Source organism: Pan paniscus, chromosome 11 (assembly GCF_029289425.2).
Source record: "Pan paniscus chromosome 11, NHGRI_mPanPan1-v2.0_pri, whole genome shotgun sequence".
Lineage (NCBI taxonomy): Eukaryota > Metazoa > Chordata > Mammalia > Primates > Hominidae > Pan > Pan paniscus.
In genome coordinates, this window is record NC_073260.2 from 27651694 (window position 1) to 27677944 (window position 26251).

At 35.5% G+C, this 26251-nt stretch overlaps 1 protein-coding gene across 4 annotated transcripts in view; it reads left to right on the plus strand.

Annotated features, from left to right (window-relative positions):
* Window positions 1-26251, plus strand: part of SHOC1 (shortage in chiasmata 1) — a 115773-nt gene that overhangs the window by 16515 nt on the left and 73007 nt on the right. For 2 of the 4 annotated variants that reach the window (XM_055117251.3, XM_034967985.3), the window contains 4 exons: window positions 2579-2763; window positions 19737-19890; window positions 20384-20495; window positions 22103-22256. In XM_055117251.3, coding sequence (XP_054973226.1) covers window positions 2579-2763; window positions 19737-19890; window positions 20384-20495; window positions 22103-22256 — 605 coding nt within the window. Of the gene's footprint in view, window positions 1-2578; window positions 2764-19053; window positions 19435-19736; window positions 19891-20383; window positions 20496-22102; window positions 22257-26251 lie in introns of those variants that run through there. The other 2 variants (XM_003810863.6, XM_055117252.3) reach the window with 1 other exon arrangement.

The following is a 26251-nucleotide window of genomic DNA, read 5'->3' on the forward strand; positions in this document are numbered from 1 at the left end:
GGTGATGCACCCACCTCAGCCTCTCAAAACTGCTGGGATTACAGGCATGAGCCACTGTGCCCAGCCCATTCATAACATTTTTTTACCACCTGAAATTATATTATATACTTATTTGTCTATCTTCCTTTTAGCAGATAAGCTCCATGAAGGAAAGAACTTTGTTTTGTTTACCACCCCATTCCCAGTATCTAGAATGGTGTTAGCACATTGTAGACACTCAATAAATAGTTTTGTTAAGTTTGCAAATTAATGAATAGGAGTAGATGAACTTACTCAAAAAGAATGATATAGAAGAAAAGCAAAGATAATTTAGAGTAGAAACCTGGAAAAGACCAGTGTCCACAGGTTATGCAAAGGAGGAGGCACCAGTGAAAAGAGAATAAATATATTGGACAGGGAGGTGGATGAGGAGAGCCAGGAAACACTGATCTTCATAGATCTTTTATATCTACAGAAAGAAAATTGACTAGGTAGTCTCAAAACTGTAGTACCAATTATTGTTAGAGAGTGCTGACCCTGTCAGCAACATTTATTTTAAAAAGACAGCACCTATGTAAGCACTAAGTTCAGTATATAACGATCCACATAGGAATCAATGATCTTAATGAATAATATGGACATGGAAGAGTTAAAATATTTTTTCTTCTACTTTGTATTTTCTTAGAGTAAAGGATAAATTCTAAAGCTTTCTCCACCTATGATGTTAAGATATGACACAATTGGTCTTTTCTCCAATTATATTGGAGAGTTAGATTGATTTTGGTTCTTTCAGTCTGTACAAGGGTATTATTAGGGCTGAAATATTCCAGGATATTAGGAAAAACATATATTAGGATGTATAACTAAGTTGCCAATAATATATTTATCTATTGGAAGATCTCTTGTAATGCCAGCCATTCTAATGGTATGATACAGATATACCTGTTATCAATCAGGAAACAGGTAAGGGCAAGGTTAAAAGACCCAAAAAGATGTCCTCAGGACTAGCAACAGTAGGAAGTTGAAACTGCCTTCGCAAAAATTGTAACTGAGGAAATTATGACAGTGAAAGAGATCAAACCTAACTGATTCCATCCTGCCTCTAACCTTTAAGCTGTCCTTGTTCATTCCCGGGTGTAGGCTGAACTAACCTTGGGAAGGAATTCAGTGTATGATTTGACTCTGAAACAAAATTGATAATAGCCCTTTCCTGAAAAGACCCACTTTTTGCCTGGGGACCAGACTGCGTTTGTAGGACTAACAAATTAGCTACAAGATTAGAAATTTTGGTTTAGGAGTCATGCGGCCTCTGGCTGCAAGAGTCTGAACCTCTCCAAATTGTTCCTCGGGATAACATCACTATTGTAAAACCGAAGATCAGGGCTTGAGATATTTTTCAGACCCTGCACTCTATGGATCAGCTGATACCACCTAGCTGGTAATCTGGCTCAACCAGTTCTGCGATCCCACCCAGGAGCAGAAGACCCCAAGAAAACCTCACTTCCACCCCCTATATTTCCATCTCCAACCTGAACAGTCAGCACTCCCCACTTCCCAAGCCCTTACCTGCCAAATTGTCTTTAAAAACCCTGATCCACAAATGCTCAGGGAGACTGATTTGAGTAATAATAAAAGACCGGTGTCCCGCACAGCCGGCTCTGCGTCTCTATCCATTGCAATTCCCGTCTTGATAAATCAGTTTTGTCTAGGCAGCAGGCAAGGTGAACCCGTTGGGCGGTTACAAAGTTGTTACCACCCTAAGGTTGAAGGAACAAGGTGCCTGGGCAGTTACCAACCTAGTAAGAACTACAGGAGCAGGGCTGTCTGACAAAAGATGTAACTTTTGGTGGAAGAGTGCAGCCAATTCCAAACTGTGGCCTAACGGAGAAGTATTTGGGAGGAATAATATTCCAACCTGTCTCCCTCACCTTTGATCTTCTGCCAGTGTTTTCCATGGCTGAACCCATCTAGAAGCCAGAGGACAAGGAAGCTTGGTTAGTTCATAGAGGTTAGCTTCCCAGGTTACGGAACAGAACATAAAAGGCTGGGTAATTTTATTGAGGAACAGACATTGAATATCCAGCACAAGGGCCGTTTGGCAATGTGTGGCAAAACCTAAAAATCTGTATACTTTTAACTTTATCATTTCTGTTTTGAAGAAATATATTTCAGATTATTAGTGCATATAGATGTTCTTTGCATTGTTGCTTATAATAGCAAGCAATTATAACAAACTTAAATTTCCAACAATAGAGAATTGGTTGAATAAATTATGATTTACTGATACCCTGTTTATCCATTCAAATATTAGGTGAATGTACATTGATTGACATGTAAATGTGTTCATTCTTCATTTTTTTTTACAGAAAAGAACAGGTTATAGAATATTGTTGTCATTAGTCCACTATTGTTTAAAGATTTTTTTAATTGAGAAATTTACATACTTTTTATATTTATCTTGAATGATGGGAATATAGATGTTTCTTCTCTGTGTCTGTTGGAATTTGATAATTTTTTCCACAGTGGACATATATTATCTACTAATAAAAGTGTTTTAAAATAGGACATACATAACATTAGTAATTTTATATTGTCACAGAAAAACAATTACAAGAATGGTGACCCAGATTAATTGTGAATTTGAGGAAGTTGTTCCAAGTTCAAATCCAGACTCCCAAATTGAAGTAGAGGAGGTCAGTTTATACACCCACATGGACTACAATGAAGTCTTTACCCCTGTCAGTTGTTTAGAAAAATGTTCAGCACTTCAAAACCAGAACCAAGGTAAAACATTTATTTTATATTGTTGTAAAACATTTCTTACTGATATATACATATTCTTTTCAGTGAGTTTTTTGTTTGAGTTGAATGAAAAATTTTTTATTAAAGATCCACCTGCATAACTCTAAGCTTTGCCACATTAGGGCAGTATTTCCTCATTCATATTAATCCTCTTTGTAAGTTGGGTTATTTTTGGAGTTTAATTTGCTGGGCCTCAAAACAACCTGCAGAGATTTGATCATAGTATGCCTTCAACATACTGCTATAATGACATTGGCATCTTTTTAAGATCCCATGATATAGCAATCCAGTGTAATATTAAATTACTATATTATGAAGTGATGATTATATTTTAGTTTTTAAAACATAATAAATGTTTTCAATCTCATCTAATTTATGTGAAACCAAGGTTCAAAGTGGAGATGGAATAGTTCCAGTATTAAGTTAGGAAATATACTCAGTTTTACAAACATACTCTCAAAAATAATTAAAAGCAGGCCGGGCATGGTGGCTTACTATGCCTGTAATCCCAGCACTTCGGGAGGCCAAGGTGGGTAGATCACCTGAGGTCAAGAGTTTGAGACCAGCTTGGCCAACATGGTGAAACCCCATCTCTACTCAAAATACAAAAATTAGCCGGGCATGGTGGCAGGCACCTGTAATCCCTCTACTTGGGAGGCTGAGGCAGGAGAATCACTTGAACCCAGGGGACGGAGGTTACAGTGAACTGAGATTGCGCCACTGCACTCTGGCCTGGGCGAAAGAGCAAGACTGCATCTCAAAAAAAAAAATTTTTTTTTAAAGTATATTTTATTCAAACTGGATTCCAAATGTCTCATCTTACTAGAGGATGTTGAATTCTTTCGACCATGTAAAAACTTGATGAAAATTGCCTTTCTTGTATGTATAACAGCCTATTCTTTTTTTAAATTATAGAACTTAAGGTTCTATTATGTGATTATTACTATCATTTAAGAAATGCTACAGCTTCAACATGAAAAATAATTTGATTCTTTTACTGTTATTTTTATGTAGATATATAAATTATGTATAAAATTTTTAGCATTGGCAAATAGCTGTGTGATGATATATATATATATATAGAGAGAGAAATTCCTCTTATAGTTGGAAGAGATAGAGAGATTAGTTGTATTAAGAACTAAAACTTGAGAGCATGATATAGTAGAAAGAGCCTGAATTTGGAGTCAGAAGACTTGAATTTTCAGTCCAAGTCTACTCGTAAAAAGTGGAACATCACTTGAGGCCAGGAGTTTGAGACCAGCCTGGGCAACATGGCAAGACCCTGTCTCCACAAAAAGATTGTTAAAAATTAGCCAGGTGTGGTCGCAGTTCTGTAGTCCTAGCTATTTGTAAGGCTGAAGTGGGAAGATTGCCTGAACCCAGGTGTTCAAGGCTGTAGTAAGCCATGATCGTGCCACTGCACTCCAGCTTGGGTGACAGAGTGAGACCCTGTCTGGAGAAAAAGTGGTTTTGAGATTTGGGAGAAAATTTTTAAGATTTTTAAATTTTCTTCTATAATTTATTTCTATTATATATTCTTCTATTTTTTAATAATTTTTTGTGGGGATAAACTAATATATGTAAGTTTATATAAGTATATTTAAAGAGATGGCTTATAAAAACTAATGGGTTACACAAACATAGTAGTATAAATGTGGCAAACTAGAAGCTACTGTCGGCTAGAATCAACTATTGACTGAGAGAAAATATGCTTGAATTTCCCAAATGCATACACATTGTCCATATCCTATATTTCCTCAGGTGTCCTGTGTCACCGGACATCACTTTATAAATTTAGATTTTTAATTTTATTTATTTTCTTTGCAATTATATTGATTGCTGCCAGATTTGTAGATACTTTGGTCTTACTGTCTAAATCAAAAGGAACATAGTATATTTGGGGATTTGGAAATATGCTATGTCTTATAAGAATTATAAATAATTACTAAATTATAATTTCAAAACACATATATCTTTAAAACATAAAACAGTGGCTGGTTTTCTTTTATGGTTGTTGGTTTATTGATATTTGCTAATTTTTCTACAATGTTCACATATTATTTGTTAATACATGAAACTCTTAAGCATCCCTCTAGGTATCCTGGGAACATATAAGCAAATATAAATGTAGCTTTTATTTTTATTTTTAAAAATAAAGTTAGGCCAGCCACAGTAGCTCATGCCTGTAATTCCATCACTTTGGGAGACCGAGGCGGGTGGATCACCTGAGGTCAGGCGTTCGAAACCAGCCTGGCCAACGTGGTGAAACCCTGTCTCTACCAAAAATACAAAATTAGCTGGGCATAGTGGCAGGCACCTGTAATCTCAGCTATTTGGGAGGCTGAGGCAGGAGAATCACTTGAACCTGGGAGGCAGAGGTTGCCATGAGCCAAGATCACACCATTGCCCTCCAGCCTAGGCAACAAGAGTGAAACTCCATCTCAAAAAATAATAAATAAAAATAAAATAAAATAAATAAAGTTGCATATGCATATAGTTTAGAGAGTCAAATAGTTTGTTAAAGTTTACAATAAAAAGCAGTAATCTGACTTATTGTTTTAAAATCGTGGCACAGAAGCAAGCTGGCTTCACTGCTCATACAGGAAACCAAAAACAAATATACAATGCCAAGATTTTCACTAGCAACAACTCACATCTCAAATATGAGGATGAGACAGATCCTAGGGACACAGAGAAGTGAAAAAACTTCAAGCAGATGGTAGGAGAATCCAACTTCCATATCCATGATGCCCCCACCCTGCCCATTCTGCCTGACAACAACCACCTGGAAAATCTTCCCCAAACTCATGGTTTCTATGCTGGAAAAAGTGAGAGTGGAATAGTCAACTAGCTTTCCCTCCATCTTGGATTCCCTGGCAGGAGACTTCTTTCTTTAACCTGTGGAAAGCATCATGACTGCCTGAAAGGAGAGACAAAGAGAGGAGAAGGGACTACCTTCCCCAGCCCTGGAAACTCTGTAACTCAGGCAAAGGAGCCAAATCACAGTAGCTAATTTGTGCCACAGGTCCCTTGGGCACAAACCTCTAGTCAGACTTCTGTCACTGTTGGGATAATCATTTTCAGACTCTCCCATTTGGGGCAGACAGTGCCCTGACCATTTGCTAGAGGCAAGGCAAACCTGGGCTTAAGATATCACCTATAGCCAAGAAAAAGGCAATAGTAGTGAAGATTTGCTAAGAAAATATATCCAATAAAAACCAAGACAAGTTGAATAGAGGAAGCTGGAATAAATAACCAATCCTTCAATGCAAAGACATAGACATATACCCACAAGAAACAACACTGAACAGGGAAATGTGACCTCTGCAAAAGGACAAAGGAAAAATCCAGTGACCAACCCTAACAAGAGAGTCATTTGTGAACTCTCTGACCAAAAATTCAAAAGAGCAGTTTCAAGGAAATTCAGTGATCTCTAAAATAATACAGAAAAGCAATTCAGAAATTTGCTGGAGAAATTTAACAAAGAGAATTTGTTAAATTTTTAAAGTTAACTTTAAAAACTCAAACAAATTTTGGAACTGAGAAATACATTTGCTGAGCTGAACAACTAATTAGAGGCTCTCAACATCCGAATGGAACAACCAGAGGGAAGAATCAGTGTTCTCAAAGACCAGCTATTTGAAAATACAGTCAGAGGAGAAAAAAGAAAAAAGAAAGAAAAAGAACAAAAACTGCCTACAAGATATAGAAAATTGCCTCAAAAACCAAATCTAAGAATACTTGATGTTCAAAAGGGAGCTGAGCAAAGGCAGAGGGCAGAAAGAAACAATACAAAATTTTCCAAAGCTTGAGAAAGATATAAATCTCCAGTACGGGAAGGTCTGATAATACCCAAGAGATTCAACCCAAATAAGACTACCCCAAGGTATGTAATAACCAAACTCTCAAAGGTCAAGGACAAAGAGAGGATCTCAAAAGCAGCAAGAGAAAAGAAGCAAATAACATAAAAAGGACCTCCAATTCTTCTGGTAACAGACTTTTCAATGAAAAACCATACAGACAGGAGGGAGTGGAACAACATATTCAAAGTGCTCAAAGAAAAAAAAAGCCATCTGAGAACATTGTATCCAGCAAAATTACCCTTTGAATGTGAAGGAGAAATAGTCTTTCCCAAACAACTAAAGTTCAGAGAATCCACCCCCATCAGACCTATCATCTTACAGTAAATGGTAAAGGGGGTTCTTCAATCTGAAAGGAAAAAAAACAACATTAACATACAAAAAGAAAACTTTTCTTTATTTACCCACTGGTAAAATTAAGTACATGAATACTTCATTTTAAGAATTCTCTAGAATACTGAGAATACTCTGTTACAATAATTGTGGTGTGTAAGCACTTATAACTCTAGTATGAAGCCCAATGAAAAACAATAGCTATAGCAACCTGTTAAGAGATGTAATATAAAAATATGTAAATTGAGACAACTAAGTCAAAATGTGGCATTTTGTGTGTATGTGTGTTTGTCTTTGTTTCTATTCCTTTCTTTGTAATCCAAAATATTCTCTCTTTAAAATAACTTTTTATATCTATACAATGTTTTTTGTAACCCTCCTGGTAACCACAGCCCAAAAACCTACAATATATTCACTAAAAATAAAAAACAACAAATTAAAACATACTACCAGAGAAAATAACCACAAAAGAAGACAGTAGGAAAGAAAAGAAAGGAGTCTTAAAACTATCAGAAAATAGGCAACAAAATGGCAGTAGTAAGTCTTTACTTAATAGTAACACTGAATGTAAATGGTCTCAATTTTCAAATAAAAGGCTTAGAATGGCTGAAGGAATTAAAAAAGCAAGACCAAACTATATGCTGCCTTCAAGAAATTCTCTTCACTTATAAAGACACACAGACTGAAAGAGAAGCAGTGAAAAATGATATTCCATGCAACTGGAAACCAAAAATAGCAGGAGTAGCTATACTTATATAAAATAGACTACAAATCTAAGATTGTAAAAAGAGACAAAGATGATCATGAAAGGGGTCAATTAAGCAAGAGGGTATGACAATTATAAATATCTATGCACACAACACCAGAACTCCTAGGTATATAAAGCAAACATTAATATATCTAAAAGGGTAGACTGCAATATAATAATAGTAGTGGACTTTAACACCCCACTCTCAGTAATGGACAGATCATCCAGACAGAAAATCAACAAAGAGCATAAACTACACACTAGAATAGGCCTAACTAACATTTACAGAACATTTCACCCATATGATAGCTAACTTCATACTGTGTATTTTGTGCTGCAGAATACATATTCTTTTCATCAGCACATGGAATATTCTTCAGAATAGACCATATCTTAGGCCACAAAATATATCTGAAAATAATTTAAAAATAGAAATCATATCAAGTAGCTTTTCTGACCACAATGAAATAAAACTAGAAATCAGTAACAAGAGGAACTTTGGAAAATGCACAAACACATGGAAATTATACAACATAGTCTTAAATGGCCAATGAAAAAGTTAAGAAGGAACTTTTAAAATTTCTTGAAACAAATAAATGAAAATGGAAATAAAACATACCAAAATCTATGGGGTATGGCAAGAGCCCAGTACCAAGAGGGAAGTTTATAGCAATAAATGCCTATATCAAAAAAGTAGAAAGACTTCAAATAAAATAACTTAATGTTGCACCTCAAGGCACTAGAAAAGAAAGAACAAACCCCAAACTGGTAGAAGGAAAGAAACAATAAAGACCAGAGCAGAAATACATGAAACTGAGACTAAAAAAAAAAAAAAAAAAAAAGAAGATAAAACCTTTCGCTAGATTAAGTAGGAAGAGCACAAACCTGAATAAATAAAATCAGAAATGAAAAAGGAGACATAATAACTGAGACCTCAGAAATACAAAGAATCATTAGCAAGTATTATGAACAAATATATGCCAACAAATTGGAAAACTTAGAAGAAATGGATACATTCCTGGACACATACAACCTATCAAGATTGAATCACAGGCATGGTGGCTTATGCCTGTGCCCTAGCACTCTGAGAGGCTGAGGTGGGTGGATCACTTGAGGTCAGGAGTTCAAAACCAGCCTGGGCAACATGGTGAAACCTCATCTCTACAAAAAATATTAGCTAATTGTGGTGGCATGTGCTTGTAGTCCCAGCTACCTGAGAGACTGAGGTGGGAGGATTGATTGAGCCTGGGAGGTTAATGCTGCAGTGAGCTGTGATCATGCCACTGCACTCCAGCCTGGGTGACAGAGTGAGACCCTATGTCAAACAAAGGAAAAAAAGTTTGAACTATGAAGAAATAGAAAACCGCAACAAACCAATGATGAGTAATAAGATTGAAGCCATAGTAAAAAGCCTCTCATCAAAGAAAAGCCCAGGACTTGATGACTTCACTGCTGAATTCTACCAAACATTTAAAGAACTAATAGTAATCCTACTTAAATGCTTCTAAACAATTGAAGAGGAGGGAGTATTTCCAAACACATTCTACAAGGCCAGCATTACCCTGATACCAAAACCAGACAAGGACACAACAACAAAAAAGAAAACTACAGACCAATATCAACAATGAACATAGATATAAAAATCATCAACAAAATACTAGTAAACTGAATTCAACAACACATAAAAAAGATCATTCACCATGATAAAGTGGGATTCATCCTAGGGATGCAAGGATGGTTCAACATATACAAATCATTAAATGTGACACATCACATTCAAAGAATCAAGAATAAAAACTGTATGATTATTTCAATAGGTGCTGAAAAAAGCATTTGATAAAATTCAACATCTGTTTATGATAAAAACCATCATCAAAATAGGTATAGAAGGAACATACCTCAAAACAATAAAGGCCATATGTGATAGTTAACTTCATACTGAATGGGAAAAAATTGAAGGTCTTTCTTCTAAGGACTGAAATAAGACAACAATGTCCATTTTCAACACTTTTATTCAACATAAAACGTGAAGTCCTGGCCAGAGCAACTGAGCAAGAGAAAGAAATAAAGGGCATTCAAATTGGAAAGGAAGAAATCAAATTAGCCTTGTTTGTAGATAACATGATGTTATAGCTAGAAAAAACAAAGATTTATGCAATTTACCCATGTAACAAATGTTACCCCTTGAACCTAAAATAATAGTACCCCTTGAACCTAAAATAATAGTACCCCTTGAACCTAAAATAATAGTTGGAAACAAAAATTTTAAAAACCCAAAGACTCCACCAAAAAACTGAGTTGATAAGTAAATTCAGTAAAGTTGCAGAACACAAAATTAACATATGGCTGGGCGCAGTGGCTCACGCCTATAATCCCAGCACTATGGGAGGCCAAGGTGGGTGGATCACCTGAGGTCAGGGGTTTGAGACCAGCCTGACATGGTGAAACCCTGTCTCTACTAAAAATACAAAAATTAGCTGGGTGTGGCTGTGTGCACCTGTAATCCCAGCTACTCAGGAGGCTAGAGGAGAATCGCTTGAACCCTGGAGGCAGAGGTTGTAGTGAGTTGAGATTTCACCACTGCACTCCAGCCTGGGTGACAGAGTAAGACTCCATCTCAAAAAAAAAAAAAAAAAAAAAAAATTTAACATACCAAAATCAGTAGCATTTATATACACCAACAGTGAACAATCTGAAAAAGAAATCAGGAAATCAATGCCAATTACAATAGCTACAAAAAATATAAAATACCTAGGAATCATTCTAACCAACGAAGTGAAAGATCTATATAAGAAAAACTATAAAACTCTGATGAAAGAAATTGAGGAGGACACACAAAAAAGGAAAGATATAGTATTTCATACTCAAGAATTGAAAGAATATTACTAAATTAATATTGCCAAAATAACAATACTATCCAAAGCAATTTACAGATTCAATGCAATCCCTATCAAAATACCAAAGAAGTGAAAGACCTGTAGAAGAAAAACTATAAAACTCTGATGAAAGAAATTGAGGAGGACATACAAAAAAGGAAAGATAAATATTTCATACTCATGGATTGAAAGAATTAATATTGCTAAAATAACAACAATATCCAAAGCAATTTACAGATTCAATGCAATCCCTATCAAAATACCAATGACATTCTCCACAGAAATAGAAAAATAAAACCCTAAAATTTAAATGGAATCACAGAAGACCCCAAATAGCCAAAGCAATCCTGAGCAAAAAGAAGAAAGCTGGAAGCATCACAATGCCTGATTTCAAAATATACTCCAAAGCCATATTAACCAAAACAGCATGGTACTGGCATAAAAACAGACATATAAACCAATGGAACAGAATAGAGAACCCCACTATAAATCCACTCATTTACAGCTAACTCATCTTTGACAAAGGCACCAAGAACATACAATGAGAAGATAGTCTTCAATAAATGGTGCTGGGAAAACTAGAAGACTACATGCAGAAGAATGAAACTAGATCCCTATCTCTCACCATGCACAAAAATCAAATAAAAATGGATCAAAGACTTAAATCTAAAACCTGAAACTGTGAAACTACTAGAAGAAAACATTGGGGATATGCTCTAGGACATTGGCCTGAGCTAAGATTTTTTGTATAGGATCTCAAAAGCAGAGGCCACCAAAGCAAAAATAGACGAACAGGTTTACATCAAGCTAAAAAGCTTCTGCACAACAAAAGAAACAATCATAAAGTGAAGAGACAACCCACAGAATGGGAGAAAATATTTGCAAACTATCCATCTGACAACAGATTAATAACCATAATATACAAGGAGCTCACACAACTGAATAGCAAAAAAAAAAAATCCAATTAAAAATGGGCAAAAGTTATGAACAGACACCTCAAAAGAAGAAATGGCCAACAGATTTATGAAAAAATGCTCAACATCACTAATCATCAGAGAAATGCAAATCAAAACCACAATGAGCTGGCCAGGCGTGGTGGCTCATGTCTGTAATCCCAGCAGTTTGGGAGGCCAAGCTGGACGGATCACCTGAAGTCAGGCGTTTGAGACCAACCTGGCCAACATGGCAAAACCTTGTCTCTACTAAAAATACAAAAATTAGCCAGGCGTGGTGGCAGCCATCTATAATCCCAGCTACTCTGGAGGCTGAGGCAGGAGAATTGCTTGAACCCAGGAGGCAGAGGTTGCAGTGAGCCAAGATTGCACCACTGCACTCCAGCCTGGGCAACAGGAGCGAAACTCCATTTCAAAAAAAAAAAAAAACCAAAAACAAAAAAAAACACAATGAAATTTCACCCAAGTTAAAATGGCTTGTATCAAAAAGGTAATAACAGATGCCAGCAAGGATGTGGGGAAATGGGAACTCTTGTACACCATTTGTGGAAGTGTAAATTAGAACAGCCACTATGGAGAGCAGTATGGAGACTTCTCAGCAAAACTAAAAATAGAACTACCATATGATCCAGCAGTTCCACTTCTGGAAAAGAAAGGAAATTATATCAAAAAGACATCTGCACTCCCATGTTTATTGCAGCTCTATTCACTATAGCCAGATATGTAATCAACCTAAGTGCCCAGTAGTGGATGAATAAACAAAATGTGGTATATCTACACAATGGAATATTATTCAGCCACAAAAAAAGAATGAAATTCTGTCATTTGCAGCAACATGGATGGAACTGGAGGCCTTTATGTTAAGTGAAATAAGCCAAGCACAGAAAGACAAATAGTGTATGTTCTCACTCATGTGGGAGCTAAAAAAGTGGATCTCATGAAGTTAGAGAGTAGAATGGTGATTGCCAGAGGCAGTGAAGGGTAGCAGGGAAGGGGGATGAGGGGGAAAAAAGAACATAATGTATTTATTACCACTGAACTGTACACTTAAAAATAGTAAAGATGGACTAGGCACGGTGGCTCATGCCTGTAATGCCAGCACTTTGGGAGGCCAAGACAGGCAGATCATGAGACCAGCCTGGCCAACATGGTGAAACCCTGCCTCTAAGCTGGGTGTGGTGGTGTGCACCTGTAATCCCAGCTACTTGGGAGGCTGAGGCAGGAGAATTGCTTGAACCTGGGAGGCAGAGGTTGCAGTGAGCCGAGATCATGCCACTGCACTCTAGCCTGGGTGACAGAGTGAGACTCTGTCTCAAAAAAAAAGTAAAGGTGGTAAATTTTAATAGGCATATTTTACCTCAAAATATAAAAATACAAAAAGAAAGATGGAAAGAACTTCGGTCCCTGAAAATATTGTCAAGCTTGTTTTGTTTTTGTTTTGTTTTGTTTTGTTTTTGAGTCAGAGTCTTGCCCTGTCGCCCAGGCTGGAGTGCAATGGTGCAGTCTCTGCTCACTGCAACCTCTGCCTCCTGGGTTCAAGTGATTCTTGTGCCTCAGCCTCCCGAGTAGCTGGAATTACAGGCACATGCCGCCACACCCATTGTATTTTTAGTAGAGACAGGGTTTCCCCATGTTGGCCAGGCTGGTCACGAGCTCCTGGGCTCAAGTGATCCTTTCAGCATGGCCTCGCAAAGCACTGGGATTACAGGCGTGAGCCACTGTGCCCAGCCAAAACCCAGAGATTTGAGTTAATCTTTGGTATAATTCTTTGTTATCTTCAGCCAAAGGTAATATTTGTATGCTTTTTAGTGTTTTTTACTTAGATTTTATAAACACTTTTCTGTGTCATTTTATATTTTCCACACCATCAATTAAAATGGTTGTATAACACTTTTTTTTTTTTTTTGAGATGGAGTCTTGCTCTGTTGCCCAGGCTGGAGTGCGATGGCGTGATCTCGGCTCACAGCAACCTCTGCCTCCCAGGTTCAAGTGATTCTCCCGCCTCAGCCTCCCAAGTAGCTAGGATTATAGGCATGCACCACCACGTCCAGCTAATTTTTATATTTTTAGTAGAGACAGAGTTTTGCCATTTTGGCCTGGGTGGTCTCGAACTCCTGACCTTAGGTGATCTGCCCATCTTGGCCTCCCAAAGTGCTGGGATTACAGGCGTGAGCCACCGTGCATGGCCAACACTTTTCTTAAAAGCAGTAATTTCCTGACTTCATCAACCACCCCTTATTTTTTCACTCTCTAGAGGCAACCACTTTTAACTCTTTGAAACAGTTTTAAAAGAAACTATATTCCTTTTGTCATTTGTTTATCTGTATGACATGCTTATACTGCTATTTCCTGATGTTTTTAGTTTTAGACCTTATATATTGACCTCTCACCATGAAAATAAAGATGTTGCTGTCCTCACTCTTTTATACCCTCACTACCACATCCCCCCATACTTCCTATGTTCTACTCTCCCAATGTAGTTATAACTTTGGTTAGATCAGTATTCTGTATTTATAGAATTATGAGTGCATAAATACTATTTGTAGCTGAAAATAGTATTGTGTTATTCAATAATTTCTTTACTGTACAATAGTCCCCCCTTATCCACAGTGGATACATTGCAAAATACCAGTGGATGCATGAAATCACTGATAGTACCAAACCCTATACAGTATATACAATGTTTTGTCTTATACATACATACCAATGATAAATTTTAATTTGTAAATTAAGCACAGTAAGAGATTAACAGCAATAAATAGCTAACAATAAAATTGGAGAATTAAGTAAAACAAAGGTTATTTGAACACAAGAACTGCAATACAGGGACAATCGTTCTGAAAACTGAGACAGCTACTAAGTGACAAATGAATAGGTGGCATATCAGTGTGGAAACAGTGGACAAAAGGATCATTCACATTTTGGTGGGACTGAGCAGGATAGCACTAGGTTTCATCATGCCACTCACAACACTGTGCAATTTAAGGCATAAATTGTCTATTTCTGGAATTTTCCATTCAATATAGTATTTTTGGACTGCAGTTGACTGTGGGTAACTGAAACCTCAGATAAGAGGAGATTACTGTACTCCGTGTTAATGCTTGTTTTCTGTTTTTTTGTTTTGTTTTGTTTTCTATGTATTTAGTACATAGAACTTGATCCTGAAACTCTCCCCTGTTTGTCTAAATCTCCTCTTAATACACTGAAGCATCAAGTGTACCAATAGTTTTATCTTTGGGGATTTTAGTTCTAGAACAAGTCGTTATCACCATCATCCCTGAGGATTCTGTTCACTTCTTTCTTGTATTGGGCCTCCTGTTTCTTCAACCTTGTAGCTGCCAGTTTAGTCAGTTTTTTCGTTCCTTTTAGTACAGTACTTCCACTCACAGCCTCCTGAGAATAGGAATGTAGGTACTAAATTTTTTTTAATCTTCCATATCCAAAAAGTCTTAATTCTATCCTCACATTTAATTGATAGTTTGACTAGTTATAGATTCCAGATTATATTTTTTTCTCAGAATTTCAAAGGCATTGTTCCATTCCATTCTAGCTTCCAATATTGCTGTTGAGAAGTCCAATGCCATTCTGATTCCTAAATATTTTTTATAAGATCTTTTCATCCTGAAAATTTTAATGATATTTTTCTTCCAGTGTTATGAAATTTCACAATGGCATGTGCTTTGTGGGTCTATTGTTATATATTAGGCTGGATACATGGTGTATCCTTCCATGTAGATACTTTTATGCACTTCAGTTTTAAGATATTTTCTAGAATTATTTCTTTGATGATAATTTTCTCTTGTTGTCTCTCCTGAATCTCCTATTGTTCATTTATTGAGGTCTTTAATGTATTTCAAAAAAGTTTAAAATTTTTCTTCATAAAGATTTTATATATCATTTATTTTTTATATTTTTTTATTTTCTTCAGAAATAGGTTATGTATCCAAGATTTATCCATAAGTACTCTATTTTAGCTGCCATTACTATTTATATTTCTAATATGTTTGTTTATTGCTTGTATATAACAAAAGGCAGTTGATTTTTATAGTGTTATCATATTTATCTACCTCTTAAACTGTCATAGTAATTCCAATAACTAATTCTAGTATATATAATCATATTGTCTGTGAATGATGGCTGTTTCTTCCTTTGCAATATTTAATCTTTTTTTTTTTTGTCTGACTATGCTGACTAAAACCTCTAGAACTTTGTTCAGTAGAAGCATGATGGTTGCTATCTTATTTCTGATGGTAAAGAAAATGCTTCTAACATTTCATGTGTATGTCATTTTCAATGGCGAAATATTAGAAGCATTTCCTTTAGTGGGTTGAGGAAGATTCCTTCTGTTCCTAGTTTGATAACAGCTTTTAATCATGAATGAGGATTGAATTTTATGTTTTTCTACATATGTTAAGATAGCTACATCTTAAATATATAGAATGTCCCTTTACTAAAAACTCATAATTCTATAATTCAAAGATAAATTGTTTTACTATTGTGATCATACTATATATACATATTATTTTTAAATATTAACATGATCTTAGGAATATTTTATTTTATGCTTGAGTTTTCCGCAAAAGCGTGTCTTTTTCTTTTTCTTTCTTTCTTTTTTTTTAAATTGAGACTCTGTTTCTCAGGCTGGAGTATAGTGGTGCAATCACAGCTCACTGCAGCCTTGAAACCCCCAGGCTCAAGTGATCCTCCTGTCTTAGCCTCCTAAGTAGCTGAGACCATAGCTGTGCCACCATGCCTGACTAATTTTTAATTTTTTTGTAGAGACAAGATGTCCCTATGTTGTCCAGGCTGGTCTCAAACTTCTAGGCTCAAGCAATCCTCCCACCTCAGCCTTCCAAAGTGCTGGGATTACAGGTGTGAGCCACCGTGCTAGACAAAAGCATGGCTTTTAATGACTGTTTTTAATCTTAAGTACATATCACACATTTCCAAATTTGAGACCACTAATGTTTTTAATTTCAAATATGTATATAAATATGTATTCTTATTTCCAATTATTTCCTTGGCATGAATTCCTAGAAATTAATCTATTTAGTATAAGTGCTTTTTTAGCTATATGTCCACTAGTATGGTATGAGAATGCCCTGTTTATGCCAGTATTATCATCATTGAATATATTACTGCTGATGTTGTGGTAATACATTTAAACCAATGTGATGGGCAAAAAAATTATATTTTTACTTACATCTTTAAAATTACTGGTGATCTCTGTTGTTGACAAGCTGGGCATAAAAAAGTAAATTAATAGAATTACTGGTCTTTATTGCCCATCTGCATCTTTTTGTTTTGTGAAATGATTTTCTCTTTTGTTTATATTTTGACATATATTTTATCTTTATATGTAAAGGTATTAACTCCAAATATATTTAACTTGAACCTAACCAATTCTGCCAATTGTTTTCTTTTATGGTTTCTTTCATTCCTTTTATACTTAGAAAATTCTTTCTTAATTAGATAAATACTTATTTGTATTTTCTTGAAGGTGCATGAGGTTTGTTTGTTTGTTTGTTTGTTGTTTTAAGATGGAGTCTTGCTCTGTGGCCCAGGCTGGAGTGCAGTGGTGTGATCTCGGCTCACTGCAACCTCCACCTCCCAGGTTCAAGTGATTCTCCTGCCTCAGCCCCCCGAGTAGCTGGGATTACAGGTCCCCACCACCAAGCCTGGCTAATTTTTGTATTTTTAGTAGAGAGAGGGTTTCGCCATGTAGGCCAGGCTGGTCTCGAACTTCTGACATCCAGTGATCTGCCCACTTCAGCCTCCCAAAGTGCTGGGATTACAGGCATGAGCCACCAGGCCCAGCTGAAGGTGCCTAGTTTTATTTTAGATTTTGATGTATGTTTAAAAGTAGGAATAAAAATCTTTTTCCAAGTGTTTTTGACAATTGCCCCAATATCATTTATGAAATAGTCCTTTCTTTCCCACTGATTAGAAATGCCACTCACATTATATATTAAATCCTTAACCACATTAGAATTCATTTCTGGATTTTCTATTATGATCTATTTTGCCTATTATTGTGTCAGTATCATATAATTTTAACTATTAAATGTATAATTATAATATATATTAATAATCTCCTATTTTATTACTTTTTTCTACTCTCATAACTATATTCTTCCAGATTTACTTTGTAATCACTTTTCCAAGTTCTAAAACAGACCTCTTGAAATGGTAATGGGATCCTTTAAAATTTTACCATAGTTAGTCTTTCTAGCTAGGAAAGTGTTTTTTATCTTGCCTTTTTTTCAAATTTTTAAAAAAATGATCTTCAATAAAGTTCTATCATTTCCTGCATATACTTTCTGAATATTTTTATGTTTAGTCCTTGATAGTTCACAAATTGGTATTTTTATGTTTTTTCCATTAATTTTTATGACCAAGTTTTTACATATTAAAAAAACATTAATTGTATAATTTTTATCAGATAACTTAGTGAACTCTTTTGTTTTCATTTCATTATCTTGAATTTTCTAGGGAGACAAAAGTGTCCTTTGTAAAGAATAAACCTCTCTTCTTTCATATTAGTAGACCTTTTTCTGCTTCTTTTCATAGTTAACTAGCCAAAATTTTGTTTCCTGGTGACAATTTAATATTCCTCTACAATAGAAGAAAACAGTCTCCTTATATCTGTATAGTACCTATATTAGCTGTAGTAAAATAAGAACTCCAGGGCATGCTGTATAACTCAAAGAAAGTAAGGAAGTGGCACTCTTGCTATAAACAATCTTGGTAGAATTACAAAGAATATTAGTTGTGGTGTGATGCTGCCCTCAAGTGGTTTCATCAAAAAAGGGTGGATGGAAAACAAGACCGTATAACTGACTTCAGATGTCAGCCATTTAGTTCCAGAAATATCCAGAATGAGGCTGTAGATAGGGAAGATGGCTGGAGGATCTGTTTAGAAGCAGAAGGTGGATATAGGATATAAATTAATGCTGTTTGGGTTTTTACTATTAATGTGATTTAATTAATACTTACAGAATGGATTATACCAGTAAACCATATTTAACTGTCTCAGATAAGCCCTCCTTAGACATGGAATTGATTGACTAACTTCCTTTGGTGTGTCATGGGAAGCTTTTGGCCATGAGATTGTCAGGAACTTAAGTTCAGATAAATCTCGTTTAGGAAGCTAGTTCATACCACAAGTTCTCTTACGGGATATCAAGTTAGCACCAAGCAAAGGGATGTTCCCTTGCTGCCTGCATACCAATTATGTAGTTAACCGTGGGAGACATTACTACCTGAAAACTCCGTACTATTCTTTTCTTATGCCATTCGGCATCACTTAACCGAAAAGTCAATACCCAGGACAAGAAACCATTGCTCTCCCTTCAGGATGGCTTTCTTTTTTGGGAACTTGGCTTTTTGAGTAGTTCTTCATCTGAGCTTATATTTTTCTTTTTCTCTTTCTACTCAAAAACTTATTGAAGAATTGGGGGCAAGTTTATGTTCCTTCCTGTGACTTAGAAACTGTTAAAGCTGTTAGACAGCTAGCCAAGATTCTAAAGAAACCCAGACAAGGCAGGGTGGAGACTGAGAGGAGAAATTTATTCCAGAAATTAACTGTTAGCAGTAGTGTTTCTTAATACATAAGGTATATCATACTCCTCAAGTAGATTCTTTGCTTAAAACTTTCACTGTAAATAATTTTATAGCAACCATGTGAATAACTTAAGAATAATAGAATCAGTCTCATTTGTAGGCACTGTAGACCATCTCCATTCCCTACATGTCAGAGACTCTGGGGGATGAATTGGAGATATTAAGAGGTAAAATGATGCAGAGAAGACCAAGGTCAGCAGAAGTCAAATACTTCTATTTCTTTAAAATTTTGCTTAGGCTACGCCTGGCTATTTTGAAGTGTAAGTCCATAAGATATTTTCCTCCATTGATTAATCTTTATTGATAAAGTATTAGCCGTTACAGCTCTTTTGGGATATTTGGCTATTCCTCGGTGTCCTAGATAATACTAAAATTTATTGTACTTTTGCCTTTGTTCCAGAACTATGCTACATGCTCTATATGCACAGTACAATGAAGAGCTACAGAGTTTAAAATGTGATTGAAAAACCCAACTGTATCTAATGACTGATTACATTAACTATCTAGATCCCTTTGGATAACTTTTTTTTCTTATTCCTTTATATTTCTTATTTCTTTTCAGATTTATTTATTGATGATAAAGGAATACTTTTTGTAAGTAATAGAAAACACCTACCAACTTTGCCTACTCTCTTGAGTAGACTAAAACTGTTTTTGGTAAAGGATCCTCTTTTAGATTTCAAAGGACAGATCTTCACAGAAGCTAATTTTTCCAGGTACTTACTTAATTGACCAATGCTGTAAATATTTTTAAGAGGTTTTAATATGATCACAAGCTTAGATGTTATCAACAATGTTTTTTTTTTGTTTTGTTTTGAGATGGAGTCTTGCTCTGTCGCCCAGGCTGGAGTACAATGGCGCAATCTCGGCTCACTGCAACCTCCGCCTCCTGGGCACATGCGATTCTCCTGCCTCAGCCTTGCTGAGACTACAGGCATGCGCCACTGTGCCCAGCTAATTTTTGTATTTTTAGTAGAGACATGGTTTCACCATGTTGGGCAGGCTGGTCTTGAACTCCTGACCTCAGGTGATCCACCCGCCTCGGCCTCCCAAAGTGCTGGGATTACAGGCGTGAGCCACTGCACCCAGCCAATAACTTTTATCATCGTTTTACCTCAACTTTAATTTTAATGATTATGTGTTTTGGTTGGGTACATTTAGTGTGTGACTTGCTTTTAGTAAACACTAATTAATGTATTTTTTTTTAAGGGAATGTTTCTCTCTTCAAGAAACTTTGGAAGCTTTTGTGAAAGAAGATTTTTGTATGGATAAAGTGAACTTTTGTCAAGAGAAACTAGAAGATACAATATGTTTAAATAAGGTTGTAATACTGGCTTTCAATAATATTTTAGTAAAAGTAGTGAGGCACATTTTTGTAAAATGTTTGTAATATACATTGTCTACAATTGTCAAATTAAAAAGATTTTATAATGTAATGAACATGTATCAATTAAGAAGTCAAATTTACTTCTAAATAGTGGTTCTCAGCCTTGGCTGTATGTTGGAATTACCTGAATAGTTAAAAAAAAATGTTGAAGCCTGAGATATATTCTGATAAATTGGTCTGGTGTGCAGGCCAGTCATAGGGAACTTTAAAATCTCTTCCAATAATTGTAATCAATATACCTGGTATAGGAAATTAAGTAGTCATGTCTAGTTTAAAAATTGACACCTGAACTAGAAATATTGATTTGTGAGTTATACACAAAAAAATAGTACTTGAGCTAATGAGAATATTGCAAGAGTAAGAATATAGAGGGTCCAAGACTGAATTTTAGTTTTCTGCCAGTGTTTAACAAGGATGATAGCATCTTTTGCATATTAAAGGCCAAACTTCTCAAAGATGCATTTAGTTTCAATAGCACACAAAATGGTTATAATATCAAGTATGTAAAGAATTCTAGCTATTGAGAGTGCAATAACTTTTTGCAGTTGGACAAGCTCAGAAATCTAGGCCCATATTGATTAGATGCGTTCACAAAGCTACTTTAAAAAAACATTTTTTGGCCGGGCGCGGTGGCCCATGCCTGTGATCCCAGCACTTTGGGAGGCCGAGGTGGGCAGATCATGAGGTCAGGAGATCGAGACCATCCTGGCTAACATGGTGAAACTCTGTCTCTACTAAAAATACAAAAAATTAGCCAGGCATAGTGGTGGGCGCCTGTAGTCCCAGCTACTCGGGAGGCTGAGGCAGGAGAATGGCGTGAACCCGGGAGGCAGAGCTTGCAGTGAGATAGCACCACTGCACTCCAGCCTGGGTGACAGAGCGAGACTCTATCTCAAAAACAAAAAACAAAAAACATTTTTTTAGGACAACTTAAAACGTTTTATATTTGGAGATTTTAATGGACTTAAAGCACTTAAGGGGTTTCCTTACAATAAAAATTTTAACATGATGGTAAAAATGTTAATTCACCAATAGGCCCCATTCCTCCAGTACCTCTTGCTTCCCAGGTTAACCCTGAGAGTTGTGGACTTAGTCTCTCTTGTTGAGGAGTCAAGTTCTGTTGGAATGAAAGAGAAACATACTCCATGGATCACAGTAAAGATCTATTCCATTCCATGATCTCATTTCACTTCTCACCATTTATTATCTCTCATCTACTGCAGTGACTGTTTTTAATTTAAAATGTTTACAATTTGCTATTAGCCAAAAAGAAGCTATTTCTGCATCTAGGGATATTGTACACCACTAATGTAATGAGTGACCATAAAATACAATACTCAGAGAGAACATTGCTTATAATAGAATGTATTTTTAGCTGCTACATTTCTGTTTTTTTAAAGTATATATAGCTTTAACAATTTTGAATGTGGATTTAGTTTAAAATTTGGTACATCATTTAAGCAAATTTTGTCCACTTATGATTTCGAAAATATTTATTTGGAAAGCCTCTCTAAAAACTTTTTTAAACTATGTTTTTTCAGCCGTCAAGTTTTCTTATTGAGTATGAATTCTTAATACCTCCAAGCCTCAAACCAGAAATTGATATTCCATCACTCTCAGAACTGAAGGAGTTATTAAACCCAGTGCCAGAAATAATAAACTATGTAGATGAAAAGGAAAAGCTTTTTGAAAGAGGTGAGAATTAATTGTAAAATGTATTACTTGTAAAAACCACTTAAGAATGTTTGTTACATAGGTTCTTGTTTATTAAAATTTTTCTGAACCTCCAGATTTTGTAAAAATGTTCTGCAAGTTACATGTTGAAATCTCAGTATTATTTTTGATGAGATTATTTTCTCATTGTCATTTTCTTGTTGTTGTTGTTGTTGTTGTCGAGACAAAATTTCGCTCTTGTTGCCCAGGCTGGAGTGCAATGGCAAGATCTCAGCTCACCACAACCTCCGCCTCCCAGGTTCAAGCGATTCTCCCGCCTCAGCCTCCCGAGTAGCTGGGATTACAGGCATGCACCACCACACCTGGCTAATTTTGTATTTTTAGTAGAGATGGGGTTTCTCCATGTTGATCAGGCTGGTCTTGAACTCCTGGCCTCAGGTGATCTGCCCGCCTCAGCCTCCCAAAGTGCTAAGATTGTAGGCATGAGCCACCGCACCCAGCCGTCATTCTCTTTGTATGACTTTCAGGTTTAAAACGTCTCTGAAATTTAACCATTTCAAGATAATTATACAAATAAAACTAAAACACCTATGACTATACAAATTTTTGAAGAGTTGTTTTCTTATAAACAATAAAAACATTATCAACTTCTATACTGACATTAGTTAACTATGGAGAGGCTCACAATAAAGAGCTCAGAGTATGGATTCGTGGAGTCAATGACTAGGAGAGTCATAATTTAGAACTTAGATGGTTTCATCCCATTTAGTCTTAGTAAATTTAGTAAATATTATTGAGTTATTTTTAATGACAGTATAAGCCCAAATATTTAACTGCCCTCTCATAAATTTCATTTAAAATGATCAAAGATATATAATATCATGGAGGAAAGGAAGGGGGATCTGCGATATCCATTGAGAAGAGGGATGCTTGCCATGAACAGACCACAGACTTGAAGGAATTCTTACGATTAAAACTAAATCAGGGAATTACTGTTCTGCCTGCAAATCAAAGCAAGGGAATGAAAAGCCAACCTGGGAAAGTAGATCAAATCCATACCAGAACTTGCAAATATAGTAGATCTCAAAATGCAGGGTGGGCCATAGGCTTATTGGCAGGACACAAATCTCAGCTCCGTAAATGCAAATGTAAAGGACAACAAATGACTTTACTGAGTGATTATACTGTTAAACTCCCAGCCTTCACTTGACTCGGCTGCTGTACTAAGTAAAACAGAGTCACTGCCACAGAGGACTTCTAACAAGGAAAGTTATACACATTATTGAAAGGTCAGGGGGTAGGCAGTGTCCCAGGTACCTTTGGGTTGTGACAACAATAACAATAAAACTGCTTAGTACAGCAATAAAGTTGCCTGCTACAGGGATATCTCAAGCCATAACATCCTTCCTATTTCCCATGCTCAAAGTGTAAGTAAAACTATATAGATTTGCCTACTCTGAACATTCAATAAAAAAGGAATCATATAATATGTCATCTGTGACTTATTTCACTTAGCATAATATTTTCAAGTTTATTGGCATTATCCAATGTATCAGTACTTCATTCATTTTTATGGCTAAACAATATTCCATTGTATGTCTATAGCACATTTTGTCTATCTGTACATCTGTTGGTAGATATTTGGGCTGTCCTTTTAACTTAAAAGTAATCCTGCTATGAACATTCATGTACAAATTTTTGTCCACACATATGTTTTCATTTCTCTTGGATATATACCTAGGAGTGGAATTGCTAGATCAAATGGTAACTCTATGTTTAACTTTTTGAGGAATTGCCAGACTGTTTTCCAAAGTAACTACACTATTTCATTCCCACCAACAATGTGTGAGGGTTCCAAATTACCTACATCCTCTCCAAAACTTGTTATTATATAACTTTTTTATCGCCATCCTACTAGGTGTGAAGTGATATCTCATTGTGGTTTTGATTTGCATTTTCCAGATGGATAAGGATGTCAAACATCTTTTCACATACTGTTGGCTATTTGTATATCTTCTTTGGAGAAATGTCTACTCAGATCCTTTGCCCATTTTAGTTGGGTTATTTTTCTTTTTATTATTGAGTTGTAAGCTTGTGTCATTTGTTTTTGTTTCTCAATTCCTCCTTTTCTGCCTTCTTTGGGATTACTTGAATTTTTTAAGGAAGTGTTTTTGTGACAAAATTGTACATACTTCAGGTGTGTAACATATTTTGATATACATATACATTGTGAAATATTTACCATAAAAAAGCTAATTAACTTATCATCATCTCATAGTTACTTTTTTGTATGTGATGAGAATATTTAAGATCTACTTTCTTAGTAAATTTAAAGTGTACAATGCATTATTATTAACTATAGTCACCATACTGTATGTTAGGTCTCTAGAACCTGTTCATCTTATAATAGAAAGTGTATACCCTTTAACCAACTTCTCCTCATTTCCCCTACACTCTAGCCCCTGGTAACCACTCTTCTATTCTCTGTTTCTATAAGTTCGGCTTTTTAGATTCCACATAGAAGTGGTAATATTAGGCAGATTTGTCAATACCTAATTTTTTGAGAGTTTTTATCATGAAAGGGTATTGAATCTTGTCAGATGCCTTTCTTGCATCTATTGAGATGATAATATGGTTCTTGTCCCTCGTTCTATTAATGTAGTGTATCACATTTATTGATTTGCATATGTTGAACTATCCTTGCATCTCAGGGGAAAAAAATCTCACTTGATCATGGTATATAATCCTTGTAATATGCCGTCAAATACAATTTACTAGTATTTTGTTGAGGATTTTTAATTTTTTTAGAATTCTTATTTTTTATTGAACAATCATGGTTTTAAAATTTTTTATCTTTTTGATATGGTATATTACATTGAGTTTGGGATTTTCAATCAACCTTGCATTACTGCAATAAATCCCACTTTTTTACTAGATTATTAATTTTGTGTCAATATTCATAAGAAATATTGGTCTGTAGTTTTATTTTCTTGTGATGTCTTTGGTTTTGGTATCAGAATAATATGGGCCTCATAGAATGACTTAAGCATCATTAACTTTACTTCTATTTTTAGGAGGAGCTAAATAATTGATGTTGATTTTTTAAAAATGTTTAGTGGAATTCATCATTGAAGGCAACTGAGCAAGCGTATTGCTTTGTGAGTAGTTCTTGATTACCACAGAGTTATATTTTATGACAAAAATACAAAGATATATAGTTTAAAAAACTAGGTAGATAAATTGTTCCACAGTCACTGAAGCTCTGTTCATGTTTTCTTTCTTTCTTTTTTTATTGTTGAGACAGGGTCTCACTATGTTGCTCAGGCTGGTCTTGAACTCCTGGGCTCAAGTGATCCTCCCACCTTGGCCTCCCAAAGTGCTAGGATTACAGGCATGAGCCACTACACCTGGCCTCTGTTCATTTTTATTCAATTTTTTTCTTATTGTTTTTCAGATTGTGTAATTTCTGTTGCTCTGTCTTCAATTTCACTGACTCTTATGTCACCTCTAATTTTCTGTTAAGCTCATTCAGTGAATTTTTTACTTCAGATATTGTTTTAAAATTTCCATTTGTTCTTTTTTATAGTTTCTCTTTCACTGCTGAAAATTTCTATTTGCTCATTCATTACAACCATATTTTTCTTTACATCTTTTAGCATAGTGATTACTATGTTATGTTATTACTGCTTTGAAATCTTTGGATACTAATTTCAAAATCTGAGTCATCTCATGGTTAGTGTCCAGTAACATATTTTTTTATAGAGAATGAGTCACATGTTCCTGTTTTTTCATTTTACTAACTGTATTTGGATTGTATCCTGACATTTTACCTGATACATTACAGAAACTGTAGTTTGCTATGTTCCTTTGAAGAGAGTTGACTTTCTCTGTTTGTTTTAATAGGCTGATAACTTGGCTGAACTCAAACTATAAACTTTGTCTCTACTATGGTGGGAAAGAGCTGAAATCTTTATATAGCCTTAGCTGATATGCTTTCAATCTGCCCCATACATGTG